Below are 21,219 nucleotides of genomic sequence, written 5' to 3' on the forward strand. Positions count from 1 at the left end.
AGAACAGCTTACTCAGAACCTCTCACCCTAACCAACAGAAAGTCTCACCCCAACCAGCAGTCTCACCCCAACCAACAGAAATGATTACCCCAACCAACAGAAAGTCTCACCCCAACCTACAGAAAGTCTTACACCTCTGCTCATCTTTCATGTATTTTAGTACTAGGTAATAACTGTGTTCTTGCACTCCTTCTTGTCTCACATTACTTTAAAGTAATTGTATTTTAAAGGTCCAGAGACACACAAGTCATCAATTATTTTAGTTACCAGGATAAATAAACAAAGCCATTGACTTGGACATAGACTATGGAGATCATAAAGTAGCCAAAACAAAGCAGAGAATGGCTCTATTTGTTTGTTTTTTGGTAATCATTACTATAAATAACACATCCATTAAAAAAAAAAAAAAGTCCCTTACTGGTCCTGCTGGAAAGCTCAGTCAAATAGTCATCCAGACAGTATAGAATAAATTTAGCTAATATCCTTTGATTTTACAATGGTTGCTAACAAACAGTAAATGTTGCATCAGCCACTAACAAAAGCTCACTGTGGCATTCAGGCTTTACCTTACTAAAAGTGACTAAAGCGAATACCTCTCTGCTATGTTCAGACTCTACTGAACTGCAAGTGACAATGTGCCTTTTATCAAGCCTGATCTCGTGAAAAAATTGGACTGTGGCAACATTTTTGCAAAATTATATTATGTGGCTCCTAAACATGTTTAGATGACATAAAATAGCATTGTGTGAGTTAAGGCAAAAGTAAGTGTTTATGAATAGATAATCTGTCGTGATCGTTTATATGAAAGGTAATACAAGTCATTGTTATATTAGCTAGGAATCTGCCACAATATGTACAATGAGACTCGTAAAAATACTCGCAAACTTGTCATTACAGTAAAATAATTCTATGAGACCAGGTCGAAATTATCCATCTATAACCATTTCAAATGCACTGAGAGCAAGTTTAAAAGAGTTATTGCAATAGACTTTCTCAGGATGTTAATGGCCAACTCCAATGTTTTCCAGGATATCCACGTTACGCTGTGGTCGGGGATCACGGATCTGGTGAGCACCACCTGCGAATCCAAAGGGTGGAGCTGATGGATGATGCTGTGTTTGAGTGCCAGGCGATCCAGGCTGCCATGAGGTCCCGTCCCGCCCGACTCACTGTGCTAGGTTAGTCACAACTTATACATTATGTAAATATCCACATAAAAAGTCCTGCCAAAACCTTACAGTGACCCCAAAAAGTATTTGGATCATTTTGGATACTTAAGACACAGTTAACATGTATAAATGCAATTGCATTAGATACTAAATATCATATGGCATCTACAAACATGATTTCTCAGAATAAGCTTAAACATTTTTTTTTGTGCATTCTTCAACTTTCTTTAAAATAAATGACACTTAGGTTAATTTTTTTTTTACTGTTTATATATTATGCAAATACATTCATGAATTTTTTTAAGTGTGATTTACAGTATGTGTTCAAATATTTTTGGGGACAATATATTTGCATATGAAACTATTTCAGCAAAAGATTATTTGCATTCTCCAATGTCTGTGTGGGCAAATCCAGATAATATACTTTTTAAAAGAGAAAATTAAATGCTGGTAGTTTCTCTTTAATTATCTATCATTTAATATTCAAAAATTAAATCAAAATAAATATACAGCTTGAAAAGAATAAACTTAAACTATCCTTGAGCATAGCTGAGGGTAATGTACAGTATGAAAAATTGATTTTTCACTACACTACCATAAGTTCTCAGTTTTAATTTCCTGCTGCAAATCTCACCATCTTCATTATTAAACCAGTGAGGTCATTGAATTAAGTTTTATTTGGTTATTATTCAGCGTTGCCATTTCTGTGATATTGGGCAACCACAGTGTTATCCGTGCCCTGGCTGTAATCAACCACCTTGTAGGTTTACCTGCTCTAAAGAAAGACCTGAACCCACCCACCCACACACACCCAGCAAATTATATTCTCTTTACCCTCACCAGTGGACAGAACGGGGAATTACTGGGAGAGCACTAACTGGGTTTGGGGCAAGGTTATGGGACGGGTGGGGTAATTTATGGAGCACATCTGCTCAGCTACCGGAATGTGATCTGCTTACTTGATCTGAAAAATATATGACCTACATGGGAGGATGTAGTAAGGGAAATTAGAGGAAGAAAGAAGATAAATTGTGGTCTCTCCACTGCTCTCCCCTACAAATGAGACTTATTTGCTAATTATAAAAGCCTTTGCTTGGTCCAACACACTGTCACCATAATCTTACTACCACTATCTGTATCCACCCTCTATGATCAGTGCGTCATTTACCGTTAACTAGATATTTCTGAAGTAGGAACAACAATTATTGGTGGATGAATTGGTTGCAATGATCATAATTTTTTATAATCATTCTCTGATTATGTGGTCATTATTAAATGGGCACTAATTAGTTCCTTTTCGTAGAACTTGAGCTGCGTATGATCGCTACATCACCGTCCGAGTGTCACAGGTATGAAGCCATTATACAATCACGCAAATTTATTGGCTGATGGCGCTTAAGTGACGCTCCCTAGAGAGCTACGTCACATGCTACATAAAGGCGCTTGCATTCGCGCCATCAAGTCAGATTTTCTGTTCTTCAGTGCACAATTTGCCTAAACTTGTGTTTGTTTCTAGCGTCCCACATCGGAGTGAGGATTATTTTTGTCCCTTTTGAGTGGCAAACATGTTAGGACGTCGTTGACACAGCGTAAATTTACGAGCAATTTCAATGTGTTTTTTTCCAAACATTACAAGGGACCGACGAGGACAGCAGCGCTTCGTCGAAGCTCACAATTTCTCACCACAAGGATTTATCCCCATTTGTTCCAGTTCAACAGCCTCCAGATTTGGAGCTCTGTGTCCTGGAGCTGTTTTGTATTTCGGCTTTGTGTTTTAGAAGATAGGAGTGCTGTTTGTCTGTTTGTCACCCTCCCCGTGAGCCAAAGCGTAAGTCTTGTTGAACATGCTCTGTGGCCTAGCTCGGTGCCCATTTTCTGATGAACAAAGCGTGTGAGAGACCATGTGTGTCGTGAGCCCTCACCTATAAAAAACACTGTATGAGAGAACTTGTCGTTGGACGATAATGAAACAACATGGGCCCCTTTGTCCCTATTGTCTTTTTCTATGCCATTCTGGGAGAATGCACATGAATAAGGCAATGGAGGAGCAGCCTCTCTCTCCTACCCCTTCGAAGCGACTGCTCACGGCAGAGGGGATCATACATGGACCTGTGAGCCCGGCCGCAGAACGAGGGGGATGGAATAAGAATATTCTCCAACTGAGTGATGGCGAACCAACGTGTGGAGTGCTTAGTCGGTGCCATTATCCTCTGGATTCTATCAGGAGATGCAAGGTATTTTAACTTGTTTTGTTTTCTTTAACATGTTTTGTGGTTCACATGGGCATTCTGGCAAGAGAAGAGACGGACACAGCGATCTCTGCTCGATTTTTGCGATGGCGGCATGGATGTCACTCTTTTCAAAGAGCTGTTGGATCTACACACAATGGTTTTGCAGGCCAACCAAGCGCATTGCCTTAAGGAATGGTGTTCACCGGCTCCGTTCGGACTTTCCCTCAATTTCCTCTCCACGGCTTGTGCTAGGGAACGAGTTGGTCAAGGCAATGCTCTTGTTTGTGATGGTGATAGACAACGGACTTTGTGCATCCTATGAATCCCCCCCCCCCCCCCATATCAGCCATTCAGAGGACAGTACTTCTGACCAGCCGAAGCCTGCTAAAGTATTTATTGATGAAGCAGAGTTAACTATCGAGTTTTCAAAGCTTGAACGCTCAAAATTGTGTATGTCTGCAGAATGGCGTGAAAGCGAATGGTGTTATGGAGCCTGTGACGTAGCTCCCTAGGGGGCATTGTTTATGAACCATCATCCAATAAATTGCCATGATTGTATAAGTCATGTCAAGGGGTTTTTATTGTCGTTTCAACCATATACAGTTAGTACAGTACACAGCGAAACGAGACAACGTTCCTCCAGGACCATGGTGCTACATAAAACAACATAGGACAAACCCAGAACCACATGAGACTACACAGACTAAATAACATACCTATATAAAGTGCACGTGCAAATGTGTGCAAAAAGTACGGGACAGTACAATAAATTACTATCAATGAACAGGACAATAGACACAGTAATAGACCAGTACACAGTAGTACAAAAGATGACAGTTTCTAAAAATGCCAAATGTAAACATAACATACTATGAGATAGTGTTCTATGCACATAGCAGTTTTTGAGGTAGCAGCCAGTTATAAAGTGACAAAATTATAGTGCAACTCAGGACATGTGTGTGTGTGTCAAACCAGTGTCTGCGTATTGAGGAGTCTGATGGCTTGGGGGAAGAAGCTGTTACACAGTCTGGCCGTGAGGGCCCGAATGCTTTGGTACCTCTTGCCAGACGGCTGGAGGAGGAAGAGTTTGTGTGATGTCGTCCACAATATCCGCTTAGCAGTGTTTTTTGTAAATGTCTTTGATGGAGGGAAGAGAGACCCCGGTGATCTTTTGTTTTGTCCACATTCAGAGACAGGTTGTTGGCTCTACACCAGTCCACTGGCACACAGCCCTTGGGGGCCCCAGTGCTCAGTGTGGTGGTGGAGATGCTGTTCCTGATCTGGACTGACTGAGGTCTCCCAGTCAGGAAGTCCAGGATCCAGTTGCAGAGGGAGGTGTCCAGGCCCAGCAGGTTCAGCTTTCCAATCAGGTGCTGCGGAATGATTGTTTTGAATGCTGAGCTGAATTCTATGAACAGCATTCGAACGTATGAGTCCTTTTTATTTGGTCCGCACTTATATAGCGCTTTTTTACCTTAACGGTATTCAAAGCGCTTTACATCCATTCATACACACATTAATACACCAATGGCGGCAGAGCTGCCATGCAAGGCGCTAGCCTTGCCATTGGGAGCAACTTGGGGTTCAGTGTCATGCCCAAGGACACTTCGGCATGTGGAGTCATGAGGGCCGGGATTCAAACCACCAATCCTGTGATTAGTGGCTAACCCGCTCTACCAACTGAGCCACAGCCGCCCCTGTAAAGTGGGTGAGTGGTGATGCATCCAGATGGAGGGTGGTGGTGATGCATCGTCTGTTGAATGGTTTGGAAAATACGCAAACTGCAGTGGGTCTAGTGAAAGTGGCAGCTGGGTCTTAATGTGCCTCATGACGAGCCTCTCTAAGCACTTCATGATGATGGGTGTGAGTGCGACGGGATGGTAGTCATTGATGCAGGACACTGAAGACTTCTTTGGCATGGGGACGATGGTGGTGGCCTTGAAGCACGTTAGAACGACGGTGCTGCTCAGAGAGATGTTGAAGATGTCGGTAAAAACATCTGCCAGCTGGTCCGCACATCCTCTGAGTACTCTGCCAGGAATGTTGTCTGGTCCAGCAGCCTTCCGTGGGTTGACTCTATGTAGAGCTTTCCTCACATCAGCCGTGGTAAGACAGAGGACCTGGTCGTTGGGAGGAGGGGTGGTCTTCCTCACCACCAAGTCGTTCTGCACTTCAAACCGAGCGTAGAAGTCGTTCAGCGCATCTAGGCAACTGATGTTGTCCTGTGAAGGCTTGGATGCCCTGCCACATATAAGGGCTTCAGACCAAGTGACACTTGGATGGTGTCCCATTGCGATCATACTCCGCGTCTTGTTCCACTCTGGGAATGTAACCGAGACGTTCTGCTTCAGAACTGCCTCAGTGAGTGCAGATGATGCTAATTATCCACCAAGAAACTCAAGCTCATCTCTGCTTAGTTTCAATTCCTGTCAAGCTGGTCACCACTAGTAGCTTTGTGATATTTGTGGCATTTTTTGGGGGCTTATTTCAGGGGGCCATAAAAAGAGGTTAAATAGCTCGCATTTCTTAGTGTCACCAAACCTAATTCATTACTCTATTTCTGTGAAAATTATAGAACAAAGAAACAGAATCTCAAAACTCTTCCTTCATGTGAATAAGGACTCTTTGTTTTAAGCAGAAGGCCCTAAAATAACATGTGAATATTTGAGTACAGAAATGTTTTACCATTGCATACTGATGTATAATATAATATAATGTAACATTTTATATTACATCAGTATGCAAAAAAAAAATACAAAGGAATAAAAATGCAACACAAATCATAAAGCTACTATCCCGTTAATAATATAATATAATGTAATATAATATAATAAAATATAATATAATACAATAGCTATTCAGGTTTGCTGGGTTAAAAAAAACATCAATGTAAATGTAAAATGGACCAAGAATAAAATTGACCAAAAACATATGGATATATGTTAAATATATGGAAATATGGATATATGGAAATATTTAGATATTCTTAAGTCATTCTTAATATTTAATTATATAAAAGACATGCATCCCTAATTTATTATATGATTGCAGGTTTTATATGAATGAATGACTTTTTATGCCAATTAATCGTGAAAGTCCTAAAAAAGACAATTAATCAACATAATCACAATTATTTGTTTGACAATTAATCGCCAGCCATAATTCAGAAAACAGCCATTATTACATAGAGAAATAAATAAATTATTTTATCCTCACAGATAAACATTACACAGATCACCTTTAAACCTCAAGCTTTTGGAAAGCACCAGTGACTAGATCTTTAAAACTATGCTGTAATGTATGCTAGCACTGTAGCAGAGTGATCTCTGTGCTGTCTTTCACAATGTCAAGATGCCCAGTCTAAGCAGCGGTGATGACAGGAATGGGAGTGTGACTCCATCTCCCCTGTATAGCTGAAGTGTTCCCTCAGCCCCTCTCCATATCACTTCATGACTCAGCCGTCCCTCACATACTGACTGAGCATCTGTTGAAGACTGGGGCAGGTGTACTCTCTACAGACACAGAGTTCACAAGAGCCTGGATCAGCCATTCCCGCTAAAGGCTTTGATATCTGATCAAGCATTGAGAAGTTTAGAAAACTCAATTCCTACTCTATTAATTAGATTGAGATTCTGCATACAAATCAGAACCATTTATGATTAATACACCAGAGAAGAAAGTTTCGCCATCCCAACCTGACTTTTGAAACTCTGCTTTTCACAATTTTCTCAAGAACTTTGCAAAAGTACAATTTATATAGTGGTTTCAAATTATCTTGGTGACCTTAGTTTAAGGCAGACTAAAATTTACTCCAAATACATTCAGTTTAAAAAACAAATCTAGGAGATCTTCCTTGAAGAGAGAAACCTGCATCATCTAGTAAGCCCACTGTCAGACGAGATGGTAAAATCCACTCAGTATAGACTGACTCCCTGAACTTTGGACTCTGGGATTGTGGATGACCTCTGGTGGTCAGCTTTGCTGAGTTTTGTATGAAGTCAGGGAAAGAGTGATTCTTCTTGTAGTTGCAGCCTTGCCCTTTAGTTTAATTATATATCTCTTTAGAAGTTGGTCCTTCCTCCAATTCACACAGGTTTTCCACAAATGAAAATTATGTCATCTTTTACTCATTCTTATGTTGTTATGTTGCATTATGACTTTCTTTCTTCTATGGATCTAATTTTGTGTTCAACTGATAGAGGTTTGTCACGAGATTGTCATTTTTTGTGTGAATTATCGTTTTTATATGATTTGCATGGAAAATAATTGTTGCCCTTTCTCCATTGTCACAATGATTCTCATTCATGTTCCAAAAAGAAAAAAAAGTAAGAAAATGCAGTAGAGATGCAAAGTAGTAACAGAAGTAGATCTTGATCTTATGTATTCTGTTATCTTATAAGTCCTGAAATTGCCCAATTGAAAATATTTGCTTTGCAAGGGATTAACGTCATGTAAGATACAAGGACAAAATTTACCCCACTCATTTCTTATTTCCGCTCAAATGTATAATTAGGAATTCATAACTATTGGAAGATCAAGTGTCCTTGCGGGAAAAATAAATAGGTAAAGCACTTGGAATTTGTATTACTTCACATTTAGGAGGTTCAAAGTCTTAGCCTATCATTTGATAAACAGCTTAAAGGCATGAAGACTATTAACTTTTAATTGCAAATCATAAGATGCAAAAACCTCTCAACATCTATTGAAAAACGTACTGCTTATAGTCTTATAAAGATAAACAAAGGTCATCAATTCAGATCCAGAATGCATTTCCACACAAGTTTGATGCCATGAACACTGTTAAACTCCATTTAATCTCCTTTTTTAGTGAGAGAGAATATTCCAAGTCAGTTAAATATTAATTCATGCAAACAAATATACCAAACCGAGCAGTATAGCATCTTATATAGGCAACAAATCATAAATTATAAACTGTGACCTGAAGAGCAAATGAAGGTAAGGAACGTATTATAGCTGATGTGTTTTTTTCAATGTTACAAATAGCTGTTGTATCCCAGCATAACATACAGAGACATCTAAGTTAGTGGAACAGATTGGATAACTAATGTCTTATGTGCCCTTCAAGTGGAGTCAGAAATATAGTAATTACAAGTTCCAGGCACACGAACGTTCAAGCAAAGCCGCACCTTTAAACTTTTATTCTTTATTTCAGTAAAATTAATTTATAAATGACAGTCAACTAATGACTCAGACTTTTTGGTCTAAGCAAATTAATGAATAATGTTGCATATAAGTTTATGTTATTACTTTGTTAATGTTGTTATAATAATGTAAGTTTATTCACTTATGTTTATTCACTGGTACAACAGAAAAATAGCTTTTGGAATCATACATGTGTATTTGTTTTAGTTTGGCTTCTTCCATAATGTTTTTGTTACAATGTAAATGTACAATGTCAGTGTTACAGTGTCATTGTAACAAATTCCCAACTCGGAGGTAGGAGCTTCCCAGGTCCACTTGAAGGCAGCAATAGATCACAATGTCACAAGTCAAACAAGTGAATATAATTCAACATTTCTAAGAGAACATAGGGAAAAGGGAAAATGACACACTATGAAAAATACAACATGACCACACGGGAAGTCAGCATGCTGTTTCCGAAAGTTCCAGCACCATAGGATCGGCAACAGTATTCACTGACATGCCCTATCTCCCATCGGTCATATTTGGAACAGCTCAACAACAACTACTTTCCCTCGTGGCACGACTGTTAGCATGTTGCGTCAATTGCATGTGACACCACAGTTCAATTCCCATTCAAACGAGAAAGTAATCAAATTTGTATAAAATATCAGGAGCATGATACAGAGGTTGTATTTTTATACCTAACATTGCATTTTGTCTCTACTTAATGGTTAGGTTAGAATTGGGTTTTGGTTGGGGGTAGATTAATTAAATAACACCCTGTTCAGCTGAAAACTGGATATAAATGGACGCCTGGATATAAATGGATGTCACACTTGTTTATATGCTCTTAAACACTTACCGCTTTAGCCTCTGGAGGCAGTGTTTTCAAATTCGGTCAACGTATACCTATTTCGGCTAAAGAAAAATCGGCACACATTTGTTGAATTTTATGTGAGATCAGGTTGAAACAATACCAATTTATATGCAGCAATTTAAAGATCGACTACTTTCAATAAAATCAATTTATTTGCACTCAAGTACACTGGGGGAATTCCAGAGTTTGACCTAAGATGTAAACTCAACTACTGCAGCGCAATTTGAAAGTTAAGGAAACAAACAAAGCAACAACTCTGGAATATCTAGAAATAAAGCAAAGCAACAGAGAGTAAAAACAGCAAAGTCATCCTCAGACACCATGTTTGTTATTTAAACAAGTGTCACAGGGAAATTAATTTGCTGTGAAGAAATATGCTTATTGAGAAACTTGATAACATAGTGTATGTGAACGTGAACACCATTTTGAATCAGCTGAAAGTGAAAGTTCACCCAAAAATAAAAATTCTCTCATCATTTACTCATCCTCGTGTCTTCCCAAATGTGTATAACTTTCTTTCCTCTGCAGAACACAAATTAAGATGTTTTAGAAAATATTTCAGCTCTGTAGGTCCATACAATGGAAGTGAATGGTGGCCAGAACTCTGAAGGTCCAAATATCACATAAATGCATCATATAAAGTAATCCATAAGACACCAGTGGTTTAATGAATGCCTTTTGAAGCTGTTCATTAGGTTTTTGGTGAGAACAGACCAAAATGTAACTACTTTTTCACTATGAATCTTGACAGAAGTCTCCTTGGTGATCAGGATTTCAATCTTCATATAGCGCCATCTAGCGCTTTGCCTATACAGCATGCACTAAGAATTTTAACTGAGCTTGAAATCATGATCGTGCCTAGAGACTGCAATGTCAAGATGTACATTGAAAAAGGATTTACATTAAGGTTTGCTCTCACCCAAATCCGATTGGATCGCTTCAGAAGACATTTTTCAATTTTATTATTTATCATATGGATTACTTTTATGATGCTTTCATGTGACATTTGGACCTTTAGAGTTCTGGCCAACATTCACTTTCATTGTATGGGACTAGAGAGCTGCGATATTCCTCTAAAAAAGCTTTGTTTGTGTTCAGCAGAAGACAGAATGTCATACACATCTGGGATGTCATGAGCGTGACTAAATGATTAGATCATTTAAATATTTGGGTGACAAGTCCCTTTAAGCAGCTTTCTCTCAATAAACATCTTTCTATCAGGAAGACTTGCTGACTTCAGAGAGATTTAAGATGACATTGATTTGATGAATATAAAACAGAAAAGTAATGAAAAGTACAGAAAAGTACTCTCTTTGGAGTAGGCCCCGTCTGGAGGTCCAAAGAAGTTGTGCTCGGAAACGTCATATCCTCCCGGAGATAGGAGGCAGGGGCAAGGAGCCTACCCCCATGCAGGACGGGACTCAACTTGTGTTGGTGGGGTGGTGGAGGTTGCTGTGATAGCACACTGAAACAGCAATGTGATAGATTGTGAGCAGACTTATAAAGCAACAGCTTACATGTGATTGGCTGGGAATTACCCAGCTAATGGTGCAATGATGTACAGCTGCTAGTCTTCCCTCTAGAACTACGCTGCACTTACATTTCTGTTGTTCATGTAAACAAGCTCATTGGTTCCACCAATGATGTTAGTTTGAGATGGGATTATCTATTTATGAAACCAATAGAAGACTGTGGAGAGTTTTCTGGAATCTGTTTAAAAACAGTGATTATTTTTTGCTAATTTGTTTGGTGAGAATTGTGAATCAACAACTCTAGTCAAACATTCAAAACTTTCCAAATCACATTGACCTGGCGTCTCTTCTTATGGCGTTTTCTGTGTGTTTTTGTACCTTTTCTTACTAAATACAAGATTAGTGACTACAATGAGGTTTAGTAATAGTAAGTAATAGTAATAGTGAGGTTTCTGCGCCATTGCACATACAACTGTGAACAAAAATCAGACAGATGTGATTTAAATGGACAAGTTTTTTTTTTTTTTCTTGAAGTTCCACCCTGCTGGGCTGTGACCTCAGGCACATCTGCAAACACACTCCTGAATGACATATGTGAGTCTGTACATATGTTCTGTTACCTAAACATCATCTTGTCAGTTCTTCAATCCATATTCTGACATGTTGAGTAAGGGCAAAGATACATCTTCTGTCTTGTATTACCTATTATTTCACCAACAACAGACAACAAAGCACAGACTAACCTCACATCACATCCCTGCTGAAAAACCAGCCTAAACTGTTTTGCTGGTTTTAGAGATGTTTTAGGCTAAACACTAGCTTGGTCAAGCTGGGAGACAAATTTACATGAAATGGCTTTTTGTTCTGTGTTGTACTACTTTAGTGTCATTTCCACACCATTATAAACACTTTGCCTGCTTCCAACCATAACCTAATCACAATCTGACACTACATTTCCTTTTAAGGCAGAGGTACCCAACCGCATTGTAACAAATCACAAGGAGAGTAAAGAAGGAAGCAGGGACCGGGTGAAAAATCCACATCAGACATTTAATGAACACTTATCAGTGTGTAACAAAAGCGTGCTTTTCAGCATCACATTCAATATGCATGCTACTTTTCAGCAGATACGTTCAACATAAAGACACACACACACACACACACACACACACACACACACACACACACACACACACAGGCAGCTTGGTGTGTCTCTCTCGAACTGTGGCTCTGGCTCCATCTTATCCCTCTCCCGGCTGATTGCGATCATTCTCCCCCTCATTGCCACCCCCCTCGCCACATGCATCTCATAACTTCCTTTTCCAGCCTACTGCGTAGTCAGAGGCCATGACCATCCTCTCAAAATACAAAATGGGTCTCCCCATAATGGTCATGGCAAAGCTCAGCCCACAATCACCCCCAATGCCCAAGTACCTTTCTTTCCTCTACACTTTGATGCTTATTCAAAAGGTAAATCATATTTCCCTTCCATCACGTTTGGTTTCTGCACCCCTGACTCCATTCTGCTGTAACTCAGACAGGTACAGTTTGTTTAGAAGAGAAGGCAATCTGGCTGGGCGTCACTCATGCATTTAGCCGTTGAAATACATTCAGACTCTGTCAAATAGAGAGAAGCAAGATAAATGGAGAGAGAGAGAGAATATGGATCATTGAGTGTTTTCCATGGAATTCTGCCTCCCGCAAGGCAACAAATTATTGACAGCGCTTTGAAGGGAGCTTTGATTTAGGCCAGTGAGCCACGTATGTCACTTGTCTCCATTCCTGGCATGTTTTGGATTCCACTTCCTCTTCTTTATTTCTTCTTTGTTGCTGGTCTATCTATCAAACCATGTAGCAGCCACTTGAGCAGGTGATGGGAGCTGAAACAGACAGGCCACATTGCTGTGCCAGGTATGTCAGTGGAGACAAAAACAACTCCAAGAACTCACCTATTCAGTTCACACCAAATTGCTTTCTCCCATGGCCCAGAACCCCCTGTTCCTCTTGCTGTACACATGATTTGAGGCTATATCACCTCACTCATCCAAATCGTATTTCTGATGTCAATAACTCAACCTTTGAAGCCACAGCCAGAGAAGTTCACTGTAAATCTGACAAGAGATCCTCCACTGTAATTACTATACCATCAAACCCACTCCATAAAATAGAACATATCTTTCTCGTTCTTGTGTCCTTCCTTTAGCTACTGGAACTGAAACATTGTCTATCAAGGTGATTAAGAAAGGTTTGAAGGACACATGTTTTTTGAGGCAATGTCTCAGTCCATTTGGTTAATTACAAATCCATTTGCCTGTATGTTATGTATTGTTTTCTTCAACCATACACTCCAAATAAAAGAGTCCTGTTGCCTTGAATCAAGTCTGCTTAAAGACCTTGCTAGTTATGCAGTACATAAACTAAACTCAAAACACTAAAATTAAACTCCATAACTTTTAAATAAATGTATATAATATAATTCTTGTGTTGTAATTCAAGAAAGTACACCAGACTTGAAAGAAATGCTATGGACATGCTTGTGCACATAACATTGTATTACTTAAAAACAGGATCAAAATAAAGAAATAAAGTTTGCCATTGCTCAGTGAGGGAATATAAATTAGCTTATAGATGGTTTGTCAACTTTCAGTTAATTTTGATGATTTTCAACCATCTTTTGAACTGTTGACAGTATCAAAAAGTTCCCAGGGTCCTAAGTTTCCAGTTCAATATTCTGTTAACACACATTAACCCTCCTATTGTGTTTGGGTCAAATTTGATTTGTTTCAAGTTAAAATTATTTCATAAATATCAACCCTATCCCTAAACGTATAAATCTGGGGAATATAGGACCCTGGGAACATAGGACATTATAGGACCCTTTGTCATGTGTTGATTATGTGCCATATAAATCAGGGGAACATAGGACCCTGTTAAAATGGAGAACATAGGACCCTGGGAACATAGAAATGACCTTGGCAAGGCTACAAATACCACATAACCTCACAGAATCCATATAATTTATTTATAACTTACTGGTGTTTGTGTTGTGGATGTTGTTATTGATGTCCCATGAAGATGATGTCAATTCCTAGAGGATGAGGGCATTAAGGAACTTGACTTTCTTTATTATTTAAATTAATTTCAGAAGACAAACAGGAAGAAAAGCAAGGGGATATGAACAGCATACTCCAGTTAGCCACTTATGTATTTTTTTCTTATTCTCTCACATACATTGCCTCTCTGTTCAGTGATATTTTAGCTCTTTAATGAACTCCACTCTCACTTTTCATATCATGTCACTGTGAAAAACTATAAATACAGTTTCATAAGAAGAGAAGTCAGTATAGTGGTGGTGGTTACATTCCCCTAATATATCCTTGCACTAACTTATTCAAAGGTTAGTTCTTCCAAATATACAAATTGTGTTATTATTTTGTCACCCTCATCTTGTTCTCAACCAATCTAACATTATATCTTCAGTTTAATATGAAATAATATATTTTACAGATTTCCCTGCGTGCTCTTTTTAAACAATGACAGTGAACAGTGTGAAAAAAAAGAACATGAAAATGTTTAAAAAATATACAACTTTATAAATTATTGTTATATAACACATATTCTGTAGTCATACTCTAGATTAGTGCAATAAAATAATACAGACATTTATATGCGATAATTTACTGAAAATCTTCTCTGTCACAGTTGTTGTGTTTTGTAAAATACCACAGCAGGATTTATTTGAATAATGTATGCTCAAGTGTAAATAATAAAAAAAAAAAGTAAATAGAGGAAGTGAAGATTTTTAGTAAATGATGTCTTATGTTTCCATCTGATCTTTATACAAAGCTGCAGTATCACTTCAGAACACTTGGAATATACTGAATGAGTCAAATGTACTACATATATAATAATTTAATGGTGCGTTTGTCATATTTGGAGTTCAACAGCACTATTAATTTATTTTCCATGCATTCACTCTATGGAAAAGGGCACCCAGGAAAATGTGTTATATTTCTTCTTTTGTGTTCCACATAATAACATGATGGTGAGTAAATGATGACAAATGTAAAATTTTGGGGTTCAAAATGTAGGGTTTTACTTTTACGAGTTCAATCAGAAACGTCTCGGGTTACATGTGTAACACTTGTTCCCTGAAAAAGGCGGAACGAGATGTTGCGCTGCTAAGCGCTACGGGGAACAGCTTTAGCTGTGAGCCGAGCTGAATAATGTGTGGAACACGTCAATGAACATTGACCGGAATTTATAGCCTTGGCTGATGTAATCATTAGATGCACCTGAGGCCAGGCTATAAATGGATACATCACCAGGTGTCGTCAGATACTTCTTTTTGAAGAGCAGTCCTGGGACGTCCCAGTGCGGCAAAGCAGCGCAACATCTCGTTCCGCCTTTTTCAGGGAACAAGGGTTACACATGTAACCCGAGACGTTCCCTTTACAAAAGGCTTCACTACGATGTTGCGCTGCTAAGCGCTACGGGGAACGCAATACCCACGCCGCCGCACTTGGGGCTGTCCGGACCTCTACGGTTGTGCAGTGTACTCACAAAAACGCGAGAGATCTCGGACATGAGCTTCAGATGTCGACTCAAGGGCATAAGAGCCCGGAGTAGCAAAGCATCTAACCCATAAAGTTCGATGAATGTGTGCGAAGAGAACCCTGTCGCAACACAAACTTGTCATAAAAACTGATGAATGTGAGCGGAGAGGACAAGCCTGCCGCATCACAAACTTGTTCAGGCATGAGCTGAGATGTCGACTCAAGGGCATAAGAGCCCGGAGTAGCAAAGCATCTAACCCATAAAGTTCGATGAATGTGTGCGAAGAGAACCCTATTGCACCACAAACTTGTCATAAAAACTGATGAATGTGAGCGGAGAGGACCAGCCTGCCGCATCACAAACTTGTTCAGGTATGAGCTGAGATGTTGACTCAAGGGCATAAGAGCCCGGAGTGCAGAACATCCAAACTAAAAAGGTCCAATGAATGTGTGCGGAGAGGACAACCTGCCGCATCACAAACTTGTTTAGGCATGGGCTGAGATGTCGACTCAAGGGCATAAGAGCCCGGAGTGGCAAAACATGCAAACTATAAAAATCCAATGAATGTGTGCAGAGAATGTGCGCATGCAGGCGCATTTGCGTTACTACGTTCAGCCCCTCCCGGGGGGGGGGGGACTGGGCGACTCGGGGACAAGTAGAGGAGACATTGCGCTATCAACAGAGGCGAAGAGGTCCTCTTCTGCCCTGTAAAATCTATCCAGATCAGTTCCAAGTGGAGGGAGCCCTAGCACTTGAAATGGTCTCGATAATCTCAAGAGAAAACCCTGTGAACCTCATTTGGTACCCTTAGGGGCAAGACATGAAAGGTTTCACAACTCGGGCCAAGGACGAGAAGGTCCTCCCTGTCCGGAATCGCCCAAGGCAAGCCGTCGAGGAGAGGAATTAGCTCTGAGAAACATATCCTGTCCGCCAGCTGGCGCCATTAATAGGAGGCAAGACCCTTGCTGGTGAACATCGCCAAGACTCCCGGAGCAGAGAAACCGGGAAAGAAATACATACAGACGCATTCCGGGTCATGTATGTGCCTTAACGCCCAGACCCAAGGGGGCTGGGTGATTTCAGGGAGAATTAGAGGAGACATTGCGCTATCCATAGAGGCGAAGAGGTCCTCTTCTGCCCTAAGATCTCACCCAAACTTGTTCCAAGTGGAAAAAGCCTGGCATTTAAAAAGGTCTCGATAACCTCAGGAGAAAGCCCTGTGTCCCTCAGTTGGTACCCTTAGGGGCCAAACATGAAAGATTCCACAATTCGGGGCAGGGATGAAATATTGCCCCGTGCCTGAGATAGAAGATCCTTCCTCTTCAGAATCGCCCAAGGCGAGTCGTCGAGAGAAGAGATTAGCTCGAGAACCAAGCCCTGTTCGGCCAGCGCGGTGCTATCAGTAAGAGGCAAAAACCCTTGCTGGCGAACTCTGGGCAACTACTACCTTAGGGTGGAGTTCTTAACTCCCACGTTGGTATTTCCTGTCTGGACCGTAAATCTGCTCCCGTATACGGGCATCCAGGGATATAACTGACCTGAGTGACAGGAGCTTACCCTGGGCCCTAAGGAGAATCCGACGTGTCAGAAATACAGCTGACAAGAATGTGGGTCTCCTTGAAGATTTATGTAAGAGGCTACCGCTGCATTGTCCACCACGCACCAAGACATGGCAGCCTCAGGAGGAGGTATTTCAGGGCCAGAAATACAGCCATCAACCCGAGACAGTGACTGTGACAACCGAGCTGACGACCCTCCTATCCCCTTAAGCTGGACGACCACTTAAGGCCGCTACCCCGCCCGTCAGGGAGGCGTCTGTCGTTAGCAGTCTGCGACAACAAGACGCACCTAGAGTGGGACCAAAGGCAGAAAACCGGGTCTGAACCACATAGAAAGGGAACGAAGCCTGAGGCGCAGTAACCCTATTTAGCCCAGGGGTTTTGGCCCTTGGAAGAAATCCCTGGCTTTTGGCCACAACAAAAACGGTCTCATGAGCAGAAGGTCCAGAGGGATCACCGTGGACGCTGTTCAGCCCTGAGACCTGGAAATCGTTGATACTGATAACAGTGCAACCTTGACCTAGCCTGACTTTGCTCAGGGTGATCTGAATGGACTCAATCCTAGCGGGAGACAGTTGTGCCCACATTGTGATTGAACTCCATATGATGCCCCGATAGACAGTGTTCTGAGTGGGAGAGAGGACACTTTTCTTGGCGTTGAGCCTCAACCCCAGAGAAACAGATGAGCTAAGACGATGTCCCTGTGCTGAACTGCCAGTTCCTGGAACTGTGCTAGGATCAGCCAGTCGTCTACGTAATTTAGAATGCAGATGCCCCGGAGTCGCAAGGAGCCAGCGCTATATCATGCATTGTGAATGTGCGGGTAAAAAGGGCTAGGCTGAGTGAAAGAACCTGACCCTGGAAGACTTCGCCCCCGGAAGTGAACCTCAGGAACTTTCCATGTTGTGGCAGAACTTCTAAATGAAGTATAGAAGTGCGTCATAAGATTGATGGTGACCAGCCAAACGAGTTGTAGGGCTTGAGACACGACCGTCTTGACAGGCATCATCTTGGACTTGAACACCCACGGGTAGTTCAAGCTTTAAGATCTAAGCCAGACGCCACCCCTCACCCTCCATGGGAAACGGTAAATATTTAGTGTAATAACCTAACTCTCTCTCTGGAAGGGGAAAACATACCATGGCCCCTTTAACCAGGAGATTGAGTTTTGTTTTTTGTTTTTTTTTTACAAAAAAAAGAATTCTGGTTTACGGTAGTGAGAACACGCCGTTGAAACACGGAAAAGCAGCGAGAGAATTAAATCCTGACGCCCTTATAAGACCCACAGAACAGAATATATCCGGCAGAAGTTTCCATGCTGCCAGGATCTCTGAGATGGGTATTATATTTTAACACTTCCTGTTGAGGGGTTGTCGGGTGTTTCGCGTCCTGAATAAAATGCAGGAACAGCGAAAACACCCAATTTTGACGGAAGCATCTGCAACCCGAAACACCAAGAGGTGGCGGGAATGGAGGGGCTTCGAGGGGGTATCGGGAGGGGTGAAGTGAAGCACGCGCCCCGTCCCGAGGGGAGCTACCCCCTAATCTAGGCACAAGACCGCCAGGGTTTTCTCTTACTAGAATTTATAGTCCTGAGGTCTTGCTTCGGGGCTGGCGAGGGCGGCGAGACTGTCCCCAATCCCTGGGAGGAGGAGCACGACTCGCCACGCTTTGCTTTTGAGCCTCCCTTCAGTCAGGACCGAGGTGGGTCTGAGGCTTGCTCGTCAGCGCAGAACCCACACTCAGGTCGTCCAGGAGGTCAGCCTGGTACGCCTGAAAAACAGCATAGTGTGCAGAGCAGCACCAGCCTGACCTGCTGCTTGATAAGCCCTTCCCACTAGAGTGGAGGTTGTCCTACAAGGCTTTGAGGGGAGAGAGGGCTTTAAGTGACGATGCCGAGCCCGGCGAGAGATAGCCTGCAAGCGTCTCTTCGACCGGGCGGCATCACTGAATACCCCCGTGCCTCAGCACCCATGATAGTCGAATAAAATGACGCCGAGGGTATGTGAACACGGGAGAAAATATATATATATATATATATATATATATATATATATATTTTTTTTTTTTTTTTAGGGGTTCTCCATGAGCGAAAAAGCTCTTCATGGAGGTTATCAAAGAAAGGGAAGGGACCCATGGGTTCCCTTTCTTAGACTGGAAGATATAATCCATCCCCTAATTGGTGTGTTTGGGGGTCTCTTTTTCGCATGGCCAGTCCAATCTGGCAACTGCACGAGTAACAACATCGAGCAATTCCTCCGTAGATTTTTTCACTGCACACTGCCTAACAGAATCAATCTCCTAACAGAGGAAAGAAAGTTTTGACTGGGTGTGTGAAACACACAGAAACAGAATCGCTCTGAAAAAAGAGTTTCTGACGACACCTGGTGACGTATCCATTTATAGCCTGGCCTCAGGTGCATCTAATGATTATATCAGCCGAGGCTATAAATTCCGGTCAATGTTCATTGACGTGTTCCACACATTATTCAGCTCGGCTCACAGCTAAAGCTGTTCCCCGTAGCGCTTAGCAGCGCAACGTCGTAGTGAAGCCTTTTGTAAAGGGAACCCTCCTTCACCATTTGTTCCAAATTTGATCCTCTCCCAAACCATTGATTTTAAACGACTCTTGCTGATCTCTAGAGAGATTGATTCAGTTTGTACTGTATAGCAATACATGCAGGCAGAACGAAAGAAATATGGATGGTGAGGGTTTCCCTTCAAATAGTGGAGTGGAGGGTGGAAGAATTGCAGCCCACTAACCAGTAATTAAAGAGGAGCAATCAATCAGCACTACTGATCAACTATCGAGTGACTGCGGTAAAGTGCTAATTTGGAGCCATTAGGGGATGCAGAGTTTGCAAACAGCCCAGTAATGATGATGGCTAGCATGGCTACAGGGTTGCCCTTTGTTTCACTGTCAAACTGAGTGTGTCTGTGAGAGCTGGAATTAGATAAAGAATGTCTGACAAAACCTCAGCCTCATGACCAGAAATAACAGCTCCTTCTTTTAATGATCAGTGCCATTTGTAGAACATGGACACAGCCATCAATAGTGACAGGCCTATAGCAGAGGAAGAGTGTCAAACACAAATATGCGTCTGGGCCGCTGAGGTCTGCTATTTGAAGTGAAGAGCGAATTGGGCCTTAGACTTAGACTTGACTTAGTTACCCAGTATTTCTCTCTGAAATGTAATTTTTTGGTTCCACATTAAGAACTCAAAAGACCTATTTGAGATTAACATGGACTATTCATATTTTAGTAATTGTTTAAGTTTACATTCATAACATAATATGGTGGAAAAATTAAAATACATTTAATATTCACTGCTAAAAAACAGCAACATGTGATGTAGCTAATATGATATAGTAAAAATGTCTTCCCTGATTTGATATGATCAGTTGCATTCTCTTAGGAAGCTACTCATAAAAAGTCACTCAATCTGAATGCCCTTAAGCATGTTAAAATAAAATGCCTGCCATACCAAGGACATCCAGCTCAAAGATTTCATTCATTTAATCGTAATTTCAACTGGCTGCATTGAAAATGGACCCATATGGGAACACTAATAAATATCCACAATAAATGTCTTCCTGGGTCAAGTGAGAGTCTAGACGACCTGTAAAATTACTGCAGTGGAGCAATCATACCTTGAATTTATATCCATTGAGACAAAGTATTTATGAGTGCACTTGATGCTTCAACAGAAAACTCAGAACTTTAGGAAATGGCAAAGATTAAACTGGCAAATTAAATCACAGTAGTCATTACACATAAAAGCAACAGTGGCATCTGTCAGTGCTCACATACCTCCAAATCAAATTATTACGCTTGAAAGAAGCATACAGTATTCATGTCTATTAATTCTATAAGTTATTTTTGTATCAGAAACATTCATAGGATTACCAAACACAAGTCATACATAATATTAAAGAGTAACACTAGAGAATGAAACAAACAAAGGGCTGTACTGAATAACATGGCAGTCGAGATTGCAAAAGTTTTTGTTATTTTATCGTCATTAGGAGTCTAACCTTAAAATTGCTATTTTTGAAAGCTGCTAATTAATGCTTCTGTACAAAAGATTCTCAGGCAAAAAAAGTCAATTAAACAGAACTTCAATGAGAAAATTAATCTCTTTTATCACTTGTCATTCTTTTCATTGTCTTTTAGTCTTTGGGGAGGAGATGAGAGATGGTAGATAAAAA

General features: G+C 40.9%; 1 protein-coding gene across 1 annotated transcript in view; it reads left to right on the top strand.

Annotated features, from left to right (window-relative positions):
* kirrel3b (kirre like nephrin family adhesion molecule 3b) overlaps window positions 1-21,219 on the top strand; it is a 269,275-nt gene that overhangs the window by 173,418 nt on the left and 74,638 nt on the right. The window contains exon 3 of the mRNA XM_052097058.1: window positions 1,029-1,178. Coding sequence (XP_051953018.1) covers window positions 1,029-1,178 — 150 coding nt within the window. The remainder of the gene's footprint in view (window positions 1-1,028; window positions 1,179-21,219) is intronic.

Source organism: Xyrauchen texanus, chromosome 29 (genome assembly GCF_025860055.1).
Source record: "Xyrauchen texanus isolate HMW12.3.18 chromosome 29, RBS_HiC_50CHRs, whole genome shotgun sequence".
Taxonomy (NCBI): Eukaryota; Metazoa; Chordata; class Actinopteri; order Cypriniformes; family Catostomidae; genus Xyrauchen; species Xyrauchen texanus.